General features: G+C 60.2%; 3 protein-coding genes across 3 annotated transcripts; 1 reads left to right on the forward strand and 2 right to left on the reverse strand.

Annotated features, from left to right (window-relative positions):
• Positions 1-6,295: 6,295 nt before the first annotated feature.
• Positions 6,296-8,891, reverse strand: CHLRE_01g045752v5 (uncharacterized protein). The gene has a single exon (XM_043058879.1). The coding sequence runs from the start codon at positions 8,305-8,307 to the stop codon at positions 8,131-8,133; it is 177 nt and encodes a 58-aa protein (XP_042928796.1). The 5' UTR covers positions 8,308-8,891; the 3' UTR covers positions 6,296-8,130.
• A 2,124-nt stretch (positions 8,892-11,015) lies between these two features.
• On the reverse strand, positions 11,016-15,081 carry CHLRE_01g045800v5 (uncharacterized protein). The gene is made up of 7 exons (XM_043058880.1): positions 14,695-15,081; positions 14,382-14,613; positions 14,003-14,210; positions 13,376-13,790; positions 12,555-12,605; positions 12,318-12,452; positions 11,016-12,065 (listed from the first exon to the last, which is right to left on the reverse strand). The coding sequence occupies exons 1-7, from the start codon at positions 14,761-14,763 to the stop codon at positions 11,724-11,726; spliced, it is 1,452 nt and encodes a 483-aa protein (XP_042928797.1). The 5' UTR covers positions 14,764-15,081; the 3' UTR covers positions 11,016-11,723.
• Positions 15,082-15,981: 900 nt separating this feature from the next.
• On the forward strand, positions 15,982-17,823 carry CHLRE_01g045825v5 (uncharacterized protein). The gene is made up of 2 exons (XM_043058881.1): positions 15,982-16,979; positions 17,533-17,823. The coding sequence occupies exons 1-2, from the start codon at positions 16,485-16,487 to the stop codon at positions 17,773-17,775; spliced, it is 738 nt and encodes a 245-aa protein (XP_042928798.1). The 5' UTR covers positions 15,982-16,484; the 3' UTR covers positions 17,776-17,823.
• The last annotated feature ends 9 nt before the right edge of the window (positions 17,824-17,832 follow it).

The following is a 17,832-nucleotide window of genomic DNA, read 5'->3' on the forward strand; positions in this document are numbered from 1 at the left end:
TTTTAGCGCACACGCGGGTTTCGCGCACGCCCTCGGCGCAGAGCGATAAAATACTGTAAAAACGGGCGCAAAGGCTCCCGCAATTCCGGCAAAACACGAGCGCAGCGGGCGCCCGAAAGCGTGTGAGATTCAAGCGCTCTCCGCACGTTAAACGTGCTTTTACAGCGCAGAAATATGATCAGTGCTAATCTATATTGCAAGTCTCGCGAAACTCTGGCAAACACGAGCGCAGCAGGAAGTTGCGTGCCAGGTCTGAAGCCTTAGCGCGCGCGCGAGGCTTCACGTTGCACAATAAAATGCAGCCACAATATGGCATGTTTACATGGTAATTGCAAGCCAGGCAGTGGACGCGCAAAACGCGAACGCGCAGGGCGCCCGACAGTCAGAGCGTTGCTGAGCAAAAGGATGCCCATAGCTTCCGTAGCATGACTAGTACTGCACTATGTATTGCTTTAAATAAACTGAGATGAGGAAACCTGCAGCGTTCGAGTGCGCGCCGAAGCATTTTGTCGGCTGCCAGGCAATAAGCTCGCTGTGCCCGCATGGGGTCCTTCTCTTGAACGCAACGTATGCACATACACACTTATTCTATACGCAAATCGACTGAAGTAGATTCGGGCGTCTATCCCGCGATAACGTAGCCTTTTGCCAGCAACATGGCACTTCGAATACGCGCAGACTCCTACGTTTTATCGGAAAGTGCTGACCGAAAACGGAAAGAGCGTGCAAATGAATCAGTCGAGCAGCGCAATGAGCGTCAGAAGAAGGATGCAGCCAGGAAGCGGCAGAAGCGCGCTGGCATGACTTTCGAGGAGAAGGCGGAAGCTAACAAGAAGCATGCGGAGAACCTGAAGCAGTATCGCAAGGAAGGCTACAAGGGCCCGATTGTCACCAGCGAGACAATGGAGATCAAATTGGGCACGCAAGGCCCCCCCCTAAATTTTACCAACCAACCGTAAGCGTGTTACACATGCCGCAAGTCGGTGCCGCAAGTCGGTGCACCGAGCTCATCCGGTTGTACCTTTTGAAAACTGAAGGTGCACACTGGAAACTGTCAAGGACGCCCCGCCGTGGTCGCGCGTATGCCAGAAGCCAGAGTGCCGTCGTCCAAACGTGTACAAACCTGGTGGATATGAATGCTTTGGTGGGCACGCACAATCTGACAAGCACGGGCATACGCCAGCATTCCCAGTCAGGCTAAACTTCCCTGGTGGAGGCAGCTGTGTGGCGGCTATCCTGGACGATAGTGTGTCCTTAGGGGGCATGCCCCACGTGTCCACGGCAAGTGTTCAGGAGCTGCGCAACGCAATCCGCACGTTCAAGCCTGTGGAGTGCAAGGTCAGCGTCCACACTCCGCACCGCCTGGTGATTGTGACATCAATCAGCAGCTCTGGTGAAGGAAGCGCAACAGGACCAAGGTCAGTTGTTGGCTTGCCCCTTCCCCCGAAGGGTTTAGGGTTTAATGGTTTACTCCCCTCCCCTCGCCTCGTGCAGCTTTGTGGCGGCAGGAGCCAGCAGCGCAAGCGTGCCTGCTGCCGCGGCTGCAGCGCCGACCCCCGGCCCTGGCGCTGGCCTGCCGGGCCTGCCCACCGCGGCAACGCCAAGCAGGTGTGTCAGGCATGCTTGCGCCTGCTTTGCTGCCCTGCTCGCTCCGTCAGCACAGCGTGACTCTGCTTTGCACCCCTGCCTCCCTCCTGCCCCGTGTCGTGTACGTGCGGCCACGCAGCCCGCGTTGACGTGACTGCGCGCTGTGCACTCCCCTCCCCTCGCCTCGCGCAGCTTTGCGGCGGCAGGAGCCAGCAGCGCAAGCGTGCCTGCTGCCGCGGCTGCAGCGCCGACCCCCGGCCCTGGCGCTGGCCTGCCGGGCCTGCCCACCGCGGCAACGCCAAGCAGGTGTGTCAGGCATGCTTGCGCCTGCTTTGCTGCCCTGCTCGCTCCGTCAGCACAGCGTGACTCTGCTTTGCACCCCTGCCTCCCTCCTGCCCCGTGTCGTGTACGTGCGGCCACGCAGCCCGCGTTGACGTGACTGCGCGCTGTGCACTCCCCTCCCCTCGCCTCGTGCAGCTTTGCGGCGGCAGGAGCCAGCAGCGCAAGCGTGCCTGCTGCCGCGGCTGCAGCGCCGACCCCCGGCCCTGGCGCTGGCCCGCCGGGCCTGCCCACCGCGGCAACGCCAAGCAGGTGTGTCAGGCATGCTTGCGCCTGCTTTGCTGCCCTGCTCGCTCCGTCAGCACAGCGTGACTCTGCTTTGCACCCCTGCCTCCCTCCTGCCCCGTGTCGTGTACGTGCGGCCACGCAGCCCGCGTTGACGTGACTGCGCGCTGTGCACTCCCCTCCCCTCGCCTCGTGCAGCTTTGCGGCGGCAGGAGCCAGCAGCGCAAGCGTGCCTGCTGCCGCGGCTGCAGCGCCGACCCCCGGCCCTGGCGCTGGCCCGCGGGGCCTGCCCACCGCGGCAACGCCAAGCAGGTGTGTCAGGCATGCTTGCGCCTGCTTTGCTGCCCTGCTCGCTCCGTCAGCACAGCGTGACTCTGCTTTGCACCCCTGCCTCCCTCCTGCCCCGTGTCGTGTACGTGCGGCCACGCAGCCCGCGTTGACGTGACTGCGCGCTGTGCACTCCCCTCCCCTCACCTTGTGCAGCTTTGCAGCGGCAAGAGCCAGCAGCACAAGCGTGCCTGCTGCCGCGGCTGCAGCGCCGACCCCCGGCCCTGGCGCTATCTTTGCTAGATCGTGCACACGCAACGGGCCCTCAACACCAGAAGCTGAACGGAAACGGTGGGCACGCGCGAACGAGGCACCTGAGAAGCGTGCAGAACGCTTGAAGAAAGATGCGAAGCGCAAGCGCCAGAAACGGGCTGCGCAATCTAAGAAGGCGGTAAAGTAGCAAAGGTAATTTAAAGATAGATGTACAGGGGTAGGTGGTGGTTATTTTATGAACCATGATTAAGTTCCATGTTGAAGCACCGTGGATGAGGGCATCATAGTATAACGCAGAACGCAAGAATGGCAACTGCCTTTGCGCACTGGTAGTTGTGGCGTGGCCAGTCTGGCTACGCCATGGCATGGGTCCGTAACGATGTTGGACACGCCGAACGTTTACTTATGATCGCCGATACCGATGGTGCCTAGACATTTGCGCCTGTACTGATTTGCATTTATGTTCATGTGCATCGTGTGTCACATTCACATGTTACACATGCATGTCCGCTCACACGCCCAAGCGCTACCGCACACGCCCAGACTAGGGCCAGGGGTGGCGGGGGAAGGGTCTCAGCGCCGGCCAGTGCGCGGGGGGCAAGCTCACACGCCCACGGGCTGGAAGGGTCACAAAAACAAATTCGCTTTTGCATACATGTACACTCAAAACTGCTATCACGACGGGCAGAGTTGAAGCACCGTGGATGAGGGCATCATAGTATAACGCAGAACGCAAGAATGGCAACTGCCTTTGCGCACTGGTAGTTGTGGCGTGGCCAGTCTGGCTACGCCATGGCATGGGTCCTTATTGACTCCTTACTGCCGTGTAGCGTTACAAACCGCCACGGCCCCAAACGACAATCCCAATCTCTCAAACCGACAATAGCCTCCACTCATGCCTCAAGCGGCCTAGCAACTCATTCGTGGCCCTCAGCGGCCTCCTACCTCCGGCCTCGCAGCTCCCGATAACCCCACCAAGTCCGCCGTGCCCGCCCCAGCCCGCCCGTGTTGAGGTTGCACTAGTGGCCGAAAGTGCTGCCAGTACTGGGTGTGTCGCATGTATGAAGTGCCTGATAGCAGCAGAGTCCAGACAACCACGCACGCCGCAGCGCCCACGGGTGCCACCACATTAATCCGCGGCGGCACCAGGGGGGGCGGGTGGGTTGTCACCGTCCCGGCAGAGGGACGATCCGAAATACAGTACAGAAGCACAACGGCAGATAAGGCGCCGTGTGCTCCTGACGCGTACAAGACCCAGCTCGGTTCGGCCCCATGCACAGGCACGTACCCGAGCGTCCTGCGCCGTGCGTGACTCTAACGCAACACGGCAGTTACGTCGCAATAACTAGACTTATCTCCACTGCGCTGCGATAAGTCAGCGCTTATTGACTCCTTACTGCCGTGTAGCGTTACAAACCGCCACGGCCCCAAACGACAATCCCAATCTCTCAAACCGACAATAGCCTCCACTCATGCCTCAAGCGGCCTAGCAACTCATTCGTGGCCCTCAGCGGCCTCCTACCTCCGGCCTCGCAGCTCCCGATAACCCCACCAAGTCCGCCGTGCCCGCCCCAGCCCGCCCGTGTTGAGGTTGCACTAGTGGCCGAAAGTGCTGCCAGAGTTTGGTAGTAGTCCTCAACGCCGGGAGGTCATGGTGCGGGCGACGGCAGCCCTGGTGGCTGGGCTTGATTGGCTTCGCGTATGCAGCTCTTCTCGCAAAGCGCTCGGCCCAACGGCCGGTCATGCAAACCAAGGTGCGGTCGGCGGTGATGGCGGTGGCGTTCGTGCCCTTGCGCTACCGAAATCATGTGTCTCGAACACCGCGGAGCGCTCCGCCCATCGCCTAGCTTGCGCACGAACGTACGGTCCTAGTTGCACACTCGACAGCGGTCAATAGAACGAGCTTCGTGCTTGGGGATATTGGCTGCACGAGCAGCACCATCACGCGGGGATGAGCGCCGCCGGAGGCGCCGCCGGCACCTGCTGCAGGCGCAGGGCGACGCCAACGCGGGGCCTGACAGCGCCACACTCCGTCGGTCATGGGCGGCCAATGGTCACTACCAGAAGACAAGCAGCAATAGGAACACGACTGGCTTTGCAAGGGCCATGATACCAGACTCACAAACGTATCAGGTGCACCAATGGCCACGACAGAAACACACATGCGTTGTCCCGCGTGCGCCAGCCATGCAGACGACGCCGGGGCGTTACAGGGAAACACATGCATCCTTGTTCAGGTGTGTGGCTTCTGGGCAGCTGTGGCCGTCCGTGTGCCCAGGAAAGGTAACAGTGCGTGTTGGCACGTGTTGGCACGAACCACTGGAGACCTCGGTACTCTCTACCGGCCCCCAGGGCCATGCCATAACACGTGTTGACGTTTAGGCTGCTCGGAACAACCTTGGGAATAATAACAACGTCGTGACTCGAAGCTGGGACAGGCTAGCCAACATGCGCCACGCAGGAGAAGGCGCGAGTTGCAACACTAGAGCGGTTTTACGTACGCGAGTCACGCGCGGCAACCTGCCCTTCACCCGCGCCGTCGTGGTGTAGGATGCGGGCAGCCATGCCCAGCCGTGCAGCATGGCCACGAACACTAATTTCTTTCTTGCTAGCTAGGTGCCATGCTTGAGATTTGCAGTGTCTTGCATAAGAGTCACTACCCATCAAGCAGTAGGTACGCCCATAGATAGCATCACCCCGGCGGACGCAGGACAGGCGCGCACGTGAATGTTTGCCTCCAAACGCCGCGGGGATGCATGCACACAATGTCCCGTACGTGCCGATACCGTACGCCACGGCGGCTGTGGGGTGTACCGTAATAGCAGGGAGGGCAACATGAAGGGTAACACCTCAGCAACCCCAGCAAGGCTGGCCTGGTCGAGCGGCGCGGAGGGGTGAAGGATACCCGGCACGCGTGGAACGCGCAATGTATCTATAGTGATAGAAGGCGTAGTGATGGGAGGAAATAAGGAGCACTCGGGGCCGCGATGGCGGGTTGGATGCGCCACGGGCCCCGGCCCAGCGAAAGGGAGCGAACGCTGGGCGGAGCCGGTGGGTGAGCGACTCGAGGGACGTGCCAGTACTGAACAGCAGTGGCGGATGGGTCATCCAATGTGAGAGATGATACAGCCACGCCGGCAGCCAAACTCCGCACTCGACCACGTACGGGCACGTCGTGGTACTGCTGTGAGGAGGCCGGGCTGAGTTGGGATGCCTGCCGACTGCCAAGCCCGCAGGGCACTGTCAGCCTGGCTACCCACATGTGAGCCTGTGTCGCCATACGCTCTTACTTAATAGTAATGACATATAGCACACTGCTCCTAGCACTTCGGTGATAAGTAATTGCCCCGCCGGGTGAAGTAAGGCCGGGGCTGAAGGGAACCAAGGTTGGTACCCTAGGCGTCCACTCGCGAGTGGGCAGGCGACACATACAGTTGGCATTGACGTGCGTTGCGGAACTAATGCGTACGTTGGCTTGGGTCTCTGGGTTCATGAGGCATTGACAGAACACGCTGCCCCTGCTATGGCTCTGACGAAGTAACATGTATGCATACATGTCCTGAAGGATTGGCAGGGAGCGTGCCGCACAGCACGCAAGCCGCGTGACTACGGTAAGCATGAGGCCATAACGTGACACAGATGCCGGGCGTGCCATACAGGCGGCCAACGCTACGGCACAAGCCAGCTTGACGCGTCCACAGATACATACATGGCGCCTGACACCTGGATAGGAGCTATCAGTCTGACTGTGGGGTCGATGCTACCCCGGCATGGATCTGGGTTGAACGGTTGGTGGTACCATCGCGCGGGCATGGCGGGTCGAGTAGCGTGTTTCATGCACGGCACTCCCGCTAACCAGCTACACACCGCAGTGTACTGGTTATCCAACAACTACATTCAGACCATTCTGGTATCCCACTCAAACCTGCGCCAAGTGTCAGGAAAAGCGCTTGCCAAGTCGGCTACCCGCTTTCACAGGATGGCGAGCGGGTGACTGGCATGTGTACAGGCGGGTGGGCCAACAAGAGGGGAGGGCGGATGGGTGCCGTGACTTGGTGGTGGGCCCCACCGCGAGCAGCAACAGCCCAGCCGAACACACGGGCGCCATCCAAACCCACCAGGCAGGCTGTAATCCCAGCTCCGACCGTATCTCGCAACAAAATGTTGGTTGCGCAGGGTCGGGCTCACTGCGTGACACAGCGTCCGATGCCTGGTGCAGGGCACGAAGGCATGCTTATGCGTCATGCGGTATTGTTATTGGCTGGGCAATAGCATGCTGGCCGAACTGCACAAAACTCCACATCGCTCACTGAGGGCGAAATATCCGGAAAAACAAATTCGGCACTTGGGCCTAGCGCACACATCGAATGCATATAGGTTGGCTTGGGGTGCGTCAGCCAAACTACAAGGGTGATGCCGCGTGATAGTATGATGTGCGTGCGGACCTCAAGACGTACAGGGTGACGCATGATCACGTAAGCCCGCTCCGTTGTCAACACGAAGCAATAGCGAGGCGCAGGCTTGCCGTGCACGGTACACTCAAGGCGTATTGCGACAGGGCACGCAGCAGGGCACGCAACAAGTCGAAGCGTCCATAACGACAGGGCAGGCAGCATAATTGCATGCGGCACACGGGCCATATCGCAAGACACATGATGCGAGGCGCAAAGCCTGTTGCTGGCGGCACACACGCCGTATCCGAACGTGGCGCTCAGACCACACATTGTCCACAACGCAAAGGCATGTACAACGAAGGCACGTAAGCATTTCAATGCCGTCTATAATCCACAACGCAAGAGTGTGGAGCCCGTTGCTTGCGGCACACAGGTCGTATCATAAGGGCACGTATGCCATCTATTACCCAAAAGCAAGGGTGCGAAGCCGTTACTTGCGGCACACAGGTCACATCATACGGGCACGTATGCCGTGAATTGTCCATAAAACAAGGGTGCGGAGCCCGTTGCTTGCGGCGCACAGGCCGTATCATAAGAACACGTACGCGGCGCATTGTCCATGAAGCAAGGGCGCGGAGCCCGTTGCCTGCGGCACACAGGCCGTATCATGAGGGCACGTACGCCGTGAAGTGTCCATGGAGCAAGGGCGCGGAGCCCGTTGCCTGCGGCGCACAGGCTGTATCATGAGGGCACGTACGCCGTAAATTGTCCATGAAGCAAGGGCGCGGAGCCCATTGCTTGCGGCGCACAGGCCGTATCATAGGGGCACGTATGCCGTCCATTGTCCATAAAGCAAGGGCACGGAGCCCATTGCTTGCGGCGCACAGGCCGTATCATAAGGGCACGTATGCCGTCCATTGTCCATAAAGCAAGGGCGAGGAGCCCGTTGCTTGCGGCGCACAGGCCGTATCATAAGGGCACGTATGCCGTCCATTGTCCATAAAGCAAGGGCGCGGAGCCCGTTGCTTGCGGCACACAGGCCGTATCATAAGGGCACGTATGCCGTCCATTGTCCATAAAGCAAGGGCGCGGAGCCCATTGCTTGCGGCGCACAGGCCGTATCATAAGGGCACGTATGCCGTCCATTGTCCATAAAGCAAGGGCGCGGAGCCCATTGCTTGCGGCACACAGGCCGTATCATAAGGGCACGTATGCCGTCCATTGTCCATAAGGCAAGGGCGCAAAGCCCGTTGCTTGCGGCGCACAGGCCGGATCCCAACGGCACACACGCCCTTTCCCCAAGGGCACGCGGGCCCTGCGGCCTGGATAGGCAGACAGGGGAAGTACCGCGCCAAAAGTCCTGAGGGTCTTGGGGAGGTGGGGGTGGCACGATGGAAGATGTGGAAAGGTATTGCACAAAGCTGTGAACTGTAAAGCGACGGGTAGACACGAAGGCACGGCAAGCAGGACCCGCATGGCAAGCAAGTAGCCCGCCCGCACAGCTGTGCATGCCCTTTTGCTTTCAGCGACTTGCCGAACGCCTTGTCCGCAACGCTTCGCGCGCCTTTGCTCCGCTTGAAAGCTCCGCTCTGCTCCGATTTGCTCCCGAATGCGGCCCCCGAACCAAAGCGTGGTCCAAAGCGCCAGAGAAGCGTCGAAGGGCATTCCCTTACGATCAGAGAGCGAGCGTGATCAAGCTAAGGGGTTCCATTGAGCAGGATCGCGCAACAAAACGCTGCAACTCCGTCTGAGTATATATTAAACGCTTATTCGGTCCAGACATGGTAAAGTATAGTTAGAACCAGGTATAGGATTGCAAAGAAAGTCCAGAAATGTAGGGAACGTTTAAGTGCGACACACTGAGGTCACCGTCCCGGCAGAGGGACGATCCGAAATACAGTACAGAAGCACAACGGCAGATAAGGCGCCGTGTGCTCCTGACGCGTACAAGACCCAGCTCGGTTCGGCCCCATGCACAGGCACGTACCCGAGCGTCCTGCGCCGTGCGTGACTCTAACGCAACACGGCAGTTACGTCGCAATAACTAGACTTATCTCCACTGCGCTGCGATAAGTCAGCGCGTAACGATGTTGGACACGCCGAACGTTTACTTATGATCGCCGATACCGATGGTGCCTAGACATTTGCGCCTGTACTGATTTGCATTTATGTTCATGTGCATCGTGTGTCACATTCACATGTTACACATGCATGTCCGCTCACACGCCCAAGCGCTACCGCACACGCCCAGACTAGGGCCAGGGGTGGCGGGGGAAGGGTCTCAGCGCCGGCCAGTGCGCGGGGGGCAAGCTCACACGCCCACGGGCTGGAAGGGTCACAAAAACAAATTCGCTTTTGCATACATGTACACTCAAAACTGCTATCACGACGGGCAGACGCCCTGCCCTCGCGCTGCCTGCGCGTATCTCTTACCCTCGACCCGCGCTGGCCCTGCCCGTGCCCAGTGCTTGCTCTGCTCTCGCCCTTCCCGCGCGAAGCTCTTACCCTCGCCCCGCCCTCGCCCGCCCTCGCCCCTCCTTTGCCCCTGCCCCTGCCTTTGCCCCGCCCTCGCCCAGCCCTTGCCAGCTTTCACCCTCCCCTAACCCTGCCCTCGCCTTCGCCCTGCCCTTGCCCCGCCCTCGCCACACGCCCTGCACTCATCCTTCCCTCGTGCCTCGCCCTCGCCCGCCCCGTGCCCTGCCCTCGCCCAGCTTTCGCCCTGCCCTCACCCTTCCCTCGCCCCTCCCTCGCGCCTCGGCGCCTCGCTCTCCCCATGCCCTGCCCTCGCCCAGCTTTCGCCCTGCCCTCACCCTTCCCTCGCCCCTCCCTCGCGCCTCGCTCTCCCCATGCCCTGCCCTCGCCCTGCCCTCGCCCCACCCTTGCCCCGCCTACGCCCCGCCCTCAATCTCGCCCCGCCTTCGCCCAGCCCTTGCCCAGCTCTACACCTCCCCTTGCCCTGCCCTCACCCCTCGCTCTCGCCGTGCCTGCACCCTTCCAACGCTCCTCCCTCGCCCTCGCTCTGCTCGTGCCCTGCCCTCGCCGGTCTACCACGCGACATACCCACAACCCCACGCCCAGGCTCACCCTCACCCACCCGCACACATCACACGATTTTGTGTTTGAAAGCTGATGAGCTACGGCCCCCTCAAGCCAGCTGGACTTGTGCAGCCAACCTGGAGGTGGTTGGCTTGCCCCTTCCCCCGAAGGGGGAGGGGCAATAGCCATTGCGGTCGCATCGAGCTCGCCGCGGGGGGCCCTCCCGGTTATTCCAGTTTTGAGTTGAGTTATAACCTTGAAACCCGAGCGCAGCGAAATTTGTCGTGCAAATAATGCGCCTTTCTATGTATGTATTGCAAAGCGTAACTTTATGAAAACGCAAGCCCTATGCCAGAGCGGGGTAAACGCACAAGCGCAGCGTTTGCATTAGAGCTCCAGCGCAACATACAATATATCACAAATTGTATCGATAATCAAGGCTCCCGGCACGGAAGGACGCAAGACGGAGGAATCGACGCGTTGGAGGATCCCGGAAATTGCGCGCGAAAGCGCGAGGCGCAAAAGGTTGGCGCTATCAGTTTTAGTTTCCCCGCAATGACGAATGCCGCGTTCTGTATTCTGCTCGCACATCACCCGGCACATCGGCGTTACTCTCGCCCGCTTCTCGCTGGCTGGTCCGCCCTGAGTCCGTGCCCCCGCTGAGTCCGAGCCCCCATCCCCGCTCACTTACCCACCCCCAGCCCGCGGCGCCCTGAGCTACCGAAGGCAATATCATGACCGGTAGTATGGCTGCTCGCAGCCCCCAGCAGACCTATATGATACTTCCACCATCCGCCAGTCCATCCCACCCCACCCCATCCCCACACCGCATTCCGGGGCGCACGGCATGGAGCGCCCTGAGGGGGGAGGGGCAAGCCGGAGTACTGCGTAGCGGTAGGTGTTTCCGGTCAGGGGCGGGAGTACCCTGGCTTAAGTTCGTCCAGGAAGCATTCGATGGCCCCTGCGTGCTTGCACGCTCGGGTTGTCCTCTCTCGTACTAACGACATTCCGTCATCTGCCATCTTGCACATTGCTACTACACATTCGTAGACCCCAACGCCCCAAACATCCCAAAAACACAACACCCTGTCAAATTCTCTAAGTGGCAAGGTGAGGTTTGTCACACACTAACTCAGCTGTCGGCCACACATTCTACTTGTTGCCGTACTAGCTCCTCTGTTGGAGCCCACTACCTGGGCAAGATGCTGCCATATGTCTAGCCTCTGGTACTACCACCTCGTTCCCTTGTTCCATGCCGCCCCGTGTGAACATTGAAGAGCCTGGCAGCCCTTCCTGAACATCCCCCATGTCCAGGTTCGGCATCGCGGTACCTCGGATCGAGCGCTTCGTTCCCTTTCTGGTTTCTTAGCACACGTTGCAGGGATACGTACACATGACCCTACAACCCCTACTTGCTGCCTGTTCCCCCCGGCCAGCATTGCCTGGCGCTAGCGCTGGCCTCGCCTGATGGAGCGCCCCACTCCCCCCATATGAGGGCGGCACGCGGATGGCAGCATCATACATCTGCTGCTGCAGAAGTCACCGCGATGCCGGCGCTCAGCTCCTATACCCACTACGCCCAAACAGGCCCACAGGTCGCCCTTACGACACACTGCCAGCGGCCCCTTGTTGGCCTCCACCTGCACGTGCACCCTTCAGTGCTTCAATGGCCGCCTCCAACTGCTGTATTTGGTCTTGGGCCGCCGCAAGCGCTCTCTTGACCGCCTCCGCATCTGCCTTGGCCGCGGCCGTCTCCGCATTTGCCTTGGCCTTGGCCGCATTTGCCTTGGCCTTGGCCGCCTCCGCATTTGCCTTGGCCGCATTTGCCTTGGCCGTCTCCGCATTTGCCTTGGCCTTGGCCGCATTTGCCTTGGCCACCTCCGCATCTGCCTTGGCCGCCTTCACTTTGGCCTCCGCTTTCACCATCTCCTTGGCCACTGCCGCCTACGGACCGTATTGCAATTGTGGTGGGGGCCGTGTGATGTGGTGTGTGTCTCTATGTAAGTAAGAGCACGTATTGTGCTGCCCGCCCACGTACACTTCAATCCCGGACGCCATTGCACTCTCTTTGCCGCCCGCCAGCGCACCAATGATTCAAAGGACTTTCTACGAGATGCGGCTGCATCAGCCGGCCAGCTCTCCCACGTTCTGCATACGCATGTCGTGCTTGTTGCACCTCCGTCCCTCAGCCCTCACCTTCCGCCGTTCCTCCGCGTCACGCACCCACTGCTCCGCCCGGGTCTGCAGTGCGCCTCGGCTCTTCTCCATACGGCCCGGCAAGTCTGCAAGCTCCTCCTTGGTGTAGATGATGTGGTGCAGCACCGCCAGCAGCTGCGTGCATGAGCAACATGGTACAGGCGGTTGGGCGGTCGGAAGGGGAGGTAGCCATGATACGGTACTTGCAACTGGCCCGCGCCGATCTCAGAGACGCACCTGCAGGTAGCTGTCACTTGGTTGGTCGAGGCTGATGTGAATGGTGTCCATCTGTTACATCAAAGGGCGTTCACACGGCAAGAGCGGGGGTGTTGGGTTGGTCTTCATGGAATGGTACGTAGTCAGCCCGGAGGCGGGATACAGCGGAACACTCGCAGCTCTACAAGGATGCTTGGAAAAGCGGTACAGCATGCACTGAAGACTGCAGACGAAGTTGTTACCAAGGGGGGGATCATAAACCAGCCCAGAGAGCACGGAGGATCGGCGTCAATCGTTCTCTTGGATGGACGCCATTGAGCCTGGTTCAACTGGTCGGTAGACAGCCGACCGTTGCGAGTCACCCAAACTCACAGCGCGCGTGTACACAGCCCTAAGCAATATGTGAGGCGTGACGCATTGTACTACTCGCCTGTGACGACCAGAGCGGTACCGGCGCCACATCGAAACGAACCGCCGGTATCACGAGGACATGCGGGGGTGCACGGGTGAAACGTGAGATGAGAACAAGCGACAGCAGATAAGCAACATCAGCTATGAAGTCTGAGTCTTGCACGCGCGAGCCTGCTGGTGTCTAAAGAGGGCCATCAAGTGAGGCGGGGCCGTGTTACGTTGGCTTCGCATTGGCGGTTACCAGACCGGATCCACAGCAAAGTAGCAAGGGCACACGCGATGGCAGGGGGAGGAATGCTGCGCCCCACCATCCGGCGGCGTATGCATTACCAACTAAATGTGTGCACAGCCTCATAACCTTACAAGGGAATTACGGTATACCAGCCAAGCGGGTTCATGGTCATATTGGCGTCATTTAAACAAAAGCGCACCCGCTTGAACGAGTATCGTGATCCCAACGCCGCCGCCGCCCCGCCCGCCGCCGCCGCAGTTGCCGTTGCTGTCGGCGCGCGCGCTGCTGCCGCCGCGTTTTTCAATGCTGCCACCGCCGCCACCGCCGCCGCGCCCGCTGCTGCCGCCGCATTTCCTAATGCCGCCGTGGCCGCAGCCGCAGCCGCGCCTGCTGCTGGCGCCGCGTTTCCTACTGCCTCCGTGGCCGCCACCGCCGCCGCGCCCGCTGCTGCCGCCGCGTTTCCTAATGCCGCCGTGGCCGCCACCGCCGCCGCGCCCCCTGCTGCTGCCGCGTTTCCTGATGCCGCGCCGTGGACCGCGGCAGCAGTCGCCTTGGTGCACCGCAGTCGCGTTACGCGTACGAAGTCCCAAGTCTCGATGTCCGTCAGGATTACCCTGGCCGTTTACAGGAGCCAGGCGCAAGGTAGGTGTGTGGACGGACAGGAGGGACACTGCTGGGAATAGAGCCCATGGCACGCACTGTTGACAGCGTTGCGCTACTCGTCACGCCGGCTTTAGAATCGAGGCACGCAACCCAACTCGTTATGCCGGGCTTACATGTGTACACATCGAGGGGATGAAAGCGCATACGACCGCGCACAACTCACCACATCTCCGGCTGGGAGGGGACCTTCTTCATCAGCTCGAGCGCGCATGCTAGCGGCTGCCAGATATGCTGTCTAAAGACTGCTTTCGCCTTCACCTCGGCCACGAGCAAAGGAGTTAAGCCGTCTGACAAACCGACGGATTCAAGGCCCTCCTCAATGGGTAGCGCGGTGTTGCCAGGAGCATGCACGAGTACATACTCCGATCTGCCTACGGTTACAGGAAGAAGGGAGTTTGGGTTTTGCACATCTATCCCCGTCTCGGATCATTAGATCGACTACAGCGTACCAACAACGCGCCGGACAAAGTAGACAAAACGATTGGCACACGCACGAGAACGCGGCGACTTCCCGATCTGCTTCCCCAGACCCTGCCACTCACCGCCGACCGCCCCGCCAGTCAGAGCTGCCTCGTACCCCTGGATGGTGTGCGAGGCAGCCGCGGCCGGCGTGTCCTCCGCTGTGTCCGGCTCGCCCTCCTGCTCGCCCTCCTCCTCGCCCTCCTCCTCGTCGCCCTCCAGCTCGCCCTCCGGGGCACCCGAAAGCACGCAGACCCTCCTCTTAACACCATCGCCCACTTGCAATGCCAGCAGGTTCTTCAGAATCTCCCAGAACTGGCGGGGGTAGGGAATCAGGTAAGGACGTGTCAAGCTAGCGGAAGCGTGCAGAGCCATGCGCACGCCGGCACGCTCTACCTGCAGGTGGCGTGGCGCCTCCACATGCAGCGGCTGTAGCACGTATGATTTGGCTACAAAGTGGTCCATGAGAATGGGAATTAAAAGTGAGTCGGGACGCTGCAGCCATAAATCGTTTGGAAATGGGCAATGAGGCCTCAGGCGTTCTAGCGCCCTAGGCCCCAGCTCAGCGTCGTAAGTTTGTTTGAACAGGGCTTCTGTCATCTCGGAAGAGCGTTTGTGTCTGGTGCTTCTGCCATCCTCGAAACTAGGAGACGCTCTGCGTTTTGACATGTTTTGCACAGTCACAGAATGCTTCTTGGTGAAAGGGGTTTCTGATGAATATCAGATAAGTCAACGGGCAAGAAATGAAGACAGCGAGTGAAAAACAGTGGCACGTATTGCCGTAGATTGAGGCCAAGCACATAGTACAAAGTTGGTTTAGCTAATAGGCTCTGTGTGGGAGCAGCTGACATCGACTGGCGTGCCGGTTCCGGCCCACCCAGCTCGCCAGCCTGCACATGTTCACGCTGTATGTACCGCCGCTGGCAGCCGCCTAGCCTGGCGGCAAAGGGGAGATCCCCTGGGCGTCCATAGTCGGTATCCTGGATGGCGAGGCGCTGGAGGCTCGGCCCGACCTGCTTACGGGCCTGCAGGTGCCGCTGGTCAGCATGGACCTGCAGACGCCGGCGTCGCGCGAGGGTGCGCCCACGATACCTAGGGTTGCCGCTGGCTGTGCACCGGTTCGGCGATGAGGGCAGCTGCGTGGCGGCACCCGAGGGCGAGTGAGGGAACGCGTAACGACAGACAGCTGGTGCTGTGCGGTGCTGTGCGCCTCTGTTGCATGTGAGCGGCGAGCTGCGTGGTCTGGCGGTGGAATAATGTTGCCAGGGGTCTGCCTTCCTGAATGTTGCATGTGCCCAGAAGTGCGTGATATGTGTGTCAGCAGGCTTCAGGCCGCCGTTTGAAGTCCCGCAGGGAAGCAGCATTAAGGTCCGCTGCAGCCCTCCTCAGCGTCTGTCGGCTGCTGGAGCCGGGCCACAGCTGCACGGCCGCAACTTCAGCCACATGCTGGGCCTACAAGGGCACTACAAGGACGGGTTCGTGCGCTACGCATGCTTTCTGTGCGCTACGCATGCGTCTAGGACTGGACTCATGCGTGCCAGAACGCAAGAGAGACGCATGAATGGCTGGGCATCGGGGGAGCCGTGGGGAGCGCATGGCTGTGCACATCCGGGGCGCATGCAGACGCATGCGCACGACCCTGACGCAAGCACTGAGAAACGCACGTACTACTGTTATTACATAGTCATAGACAGCAAGCACGCCTCACTCGCTCGAGGTTCGCGTGATCGCCGTGCACTCCAACAGACCCTGCTATATGATGCAATGCGTAAAGCATAACGAGCAACGTAAGTAGGCTAACAGGCCTTGCAAAGGATTCACTCGGACATAAACTTTAGTCTTTACACGGTTCGAGCCTAAACGAGTGAACGCATATGTAACGTATGATATGCTGTAACATCTGGGCGTCGCACCAAGCAACCGGCATGGAGGCTGTGGCCGTCGCGGCTGCCTGCCAAGGGCGGGGGTCGTGTGGCATGTAGAGTGCTGGCTAGTGCCCCAGCAGACCCGCCGGTCCCCCAGCCCTCAACGGGCGTGAGCTCTTCATTCAAACCTTGATAAGTTGGAGATAGGTCTGCAGCTGCTAGCCGTGTATTACATTGTAGTTGCAGCAAGGAGGACATAGCGCATAGACGATGAGGTGTTCGTGTTCGCCACCGCCAACCAGCGGTCGGCGCCCAGTTCTGATGGCAAGTGCTAAAGGCCGCGGTCGGCGGGTCGTGCTGTGTCAGGAACAGGACAGGGCGGTTACGAACAGTGTGACGAGCGACGACCAGCAGGGCCGCATCCTTGAAGTGCTGACCAGATTGGAGGGAAAGCTGGATGCACTGGTGCGACAGCAGGCCGAACTGGTGCGAGAGCAGGGCGCACTGGTGCGCGGGCAGGCCGCAGTGACGCGCGGGCAGGCCGCAATCACGGAGCTGCGAGTCATACAGAACCTTCCAGCCGGCCTTTGTGGGTGCAAGCGAGCGCGCATTACGACGGCCGCCCAACTGGACAAGCTCCTCGGCCCAGGCACGGCCGCGGCGGTGGAACGTGAGTTGCTGGGCAGTGCCGAGCGCTGCTACCTGGCACTGCGCGCGCTGCTGTGGGCCGCGGCACGTGAGCTGGACCGCGTGTCCAAGCAAGCATCGGCGAAGGAGGCTGCTGGGCAGGTGGCAACGGAAGTCGAATCCCTCAAGGTAGATTGTGCACGTGTGCTGTTCGACTTCACCAAGTTGTGTGTGTATGTGTGTATGTGTGTATGTGTGTATGTGTGTGTGTGTGCGTACCGTGTGTGTGTGTGTGTATGTGTGCGCGCGCGCGTGTGTATAGGGGTGTGCGTAGATGTGTGTGTAGGTGTGTGTGTAGATGTATAGGTGTGTGAGAGCGAGAGGTGGGTGTAGTCAGGTGCGTTAGTCAGGTGCGTGCTGTTGTTGTTGTTGGTGTAGTCAGGTGCGTTAGTCAGGTGCGTGCTGTTGTTGTTGTTGGTGTAGATGTATGTGCAGCTGTTGGTGTAGATGTATGTGCAGCTGTTGCTGCTGCTGGTGCATGTTGCCGGTGAGACCTAGAAGGGCGTGCCGTACTAGGGGTGGGTGGGCTCTTCCTCCGATGGGTATTGTTTACTTAGCAGGTGCTTGCTTGAGTCTGTGCGTGCGCGCGTGCGCACGTGCATGTGTGCGTGCCGGGTGCATGTGGGTGCGCCCTATTTCGTTATCTGCTGAGCTTGTGCTAATCAACAACGCACGTGTACAGGAGGAGCTGTTGAGCGCTGCTGCCGCGGAGTGCAACCCGGACCCCGACGTGGTGTGGGATTTCCTGCAGCGGACCCAGGACGTGCTGGTTGCTGCCGGCGGGCTGAAGGAGACCCAGGACGAGGACTGCCGCCAGCAGGGCTTGTCGCAGCGGCTAAATGCCGCCTTCGTGCTTGTGCGCCGTGTTGGTGAGTTGGGGGCTCGCGGTGCTAGTGGCCCGCGAGGGGAGGCAGCCCAACCCTAGGGTGCAGCCGTGTGGCGGTTTGCCGGATGAGTCAGACTGCCAGGTACGAGGTTGCAA

The sequence above is a fragment of the Chlamydomonas reinhardtii genome, chromosome 1, assembly GCF_000002595.2.
Source record: "Chlamydomonas reinhardtii strain CC-503 cw92 mt+ chromosome 1, whole genome shotgun sequence".
Lineage (NCBI taxonomy): Eukaryota > Viridiplantae > Chlorophyta > Chlorophyceae > Chlamydomonadales > Chlamydomonadaceae > Chlamydomonas > Chlamydomonas reinhardtii.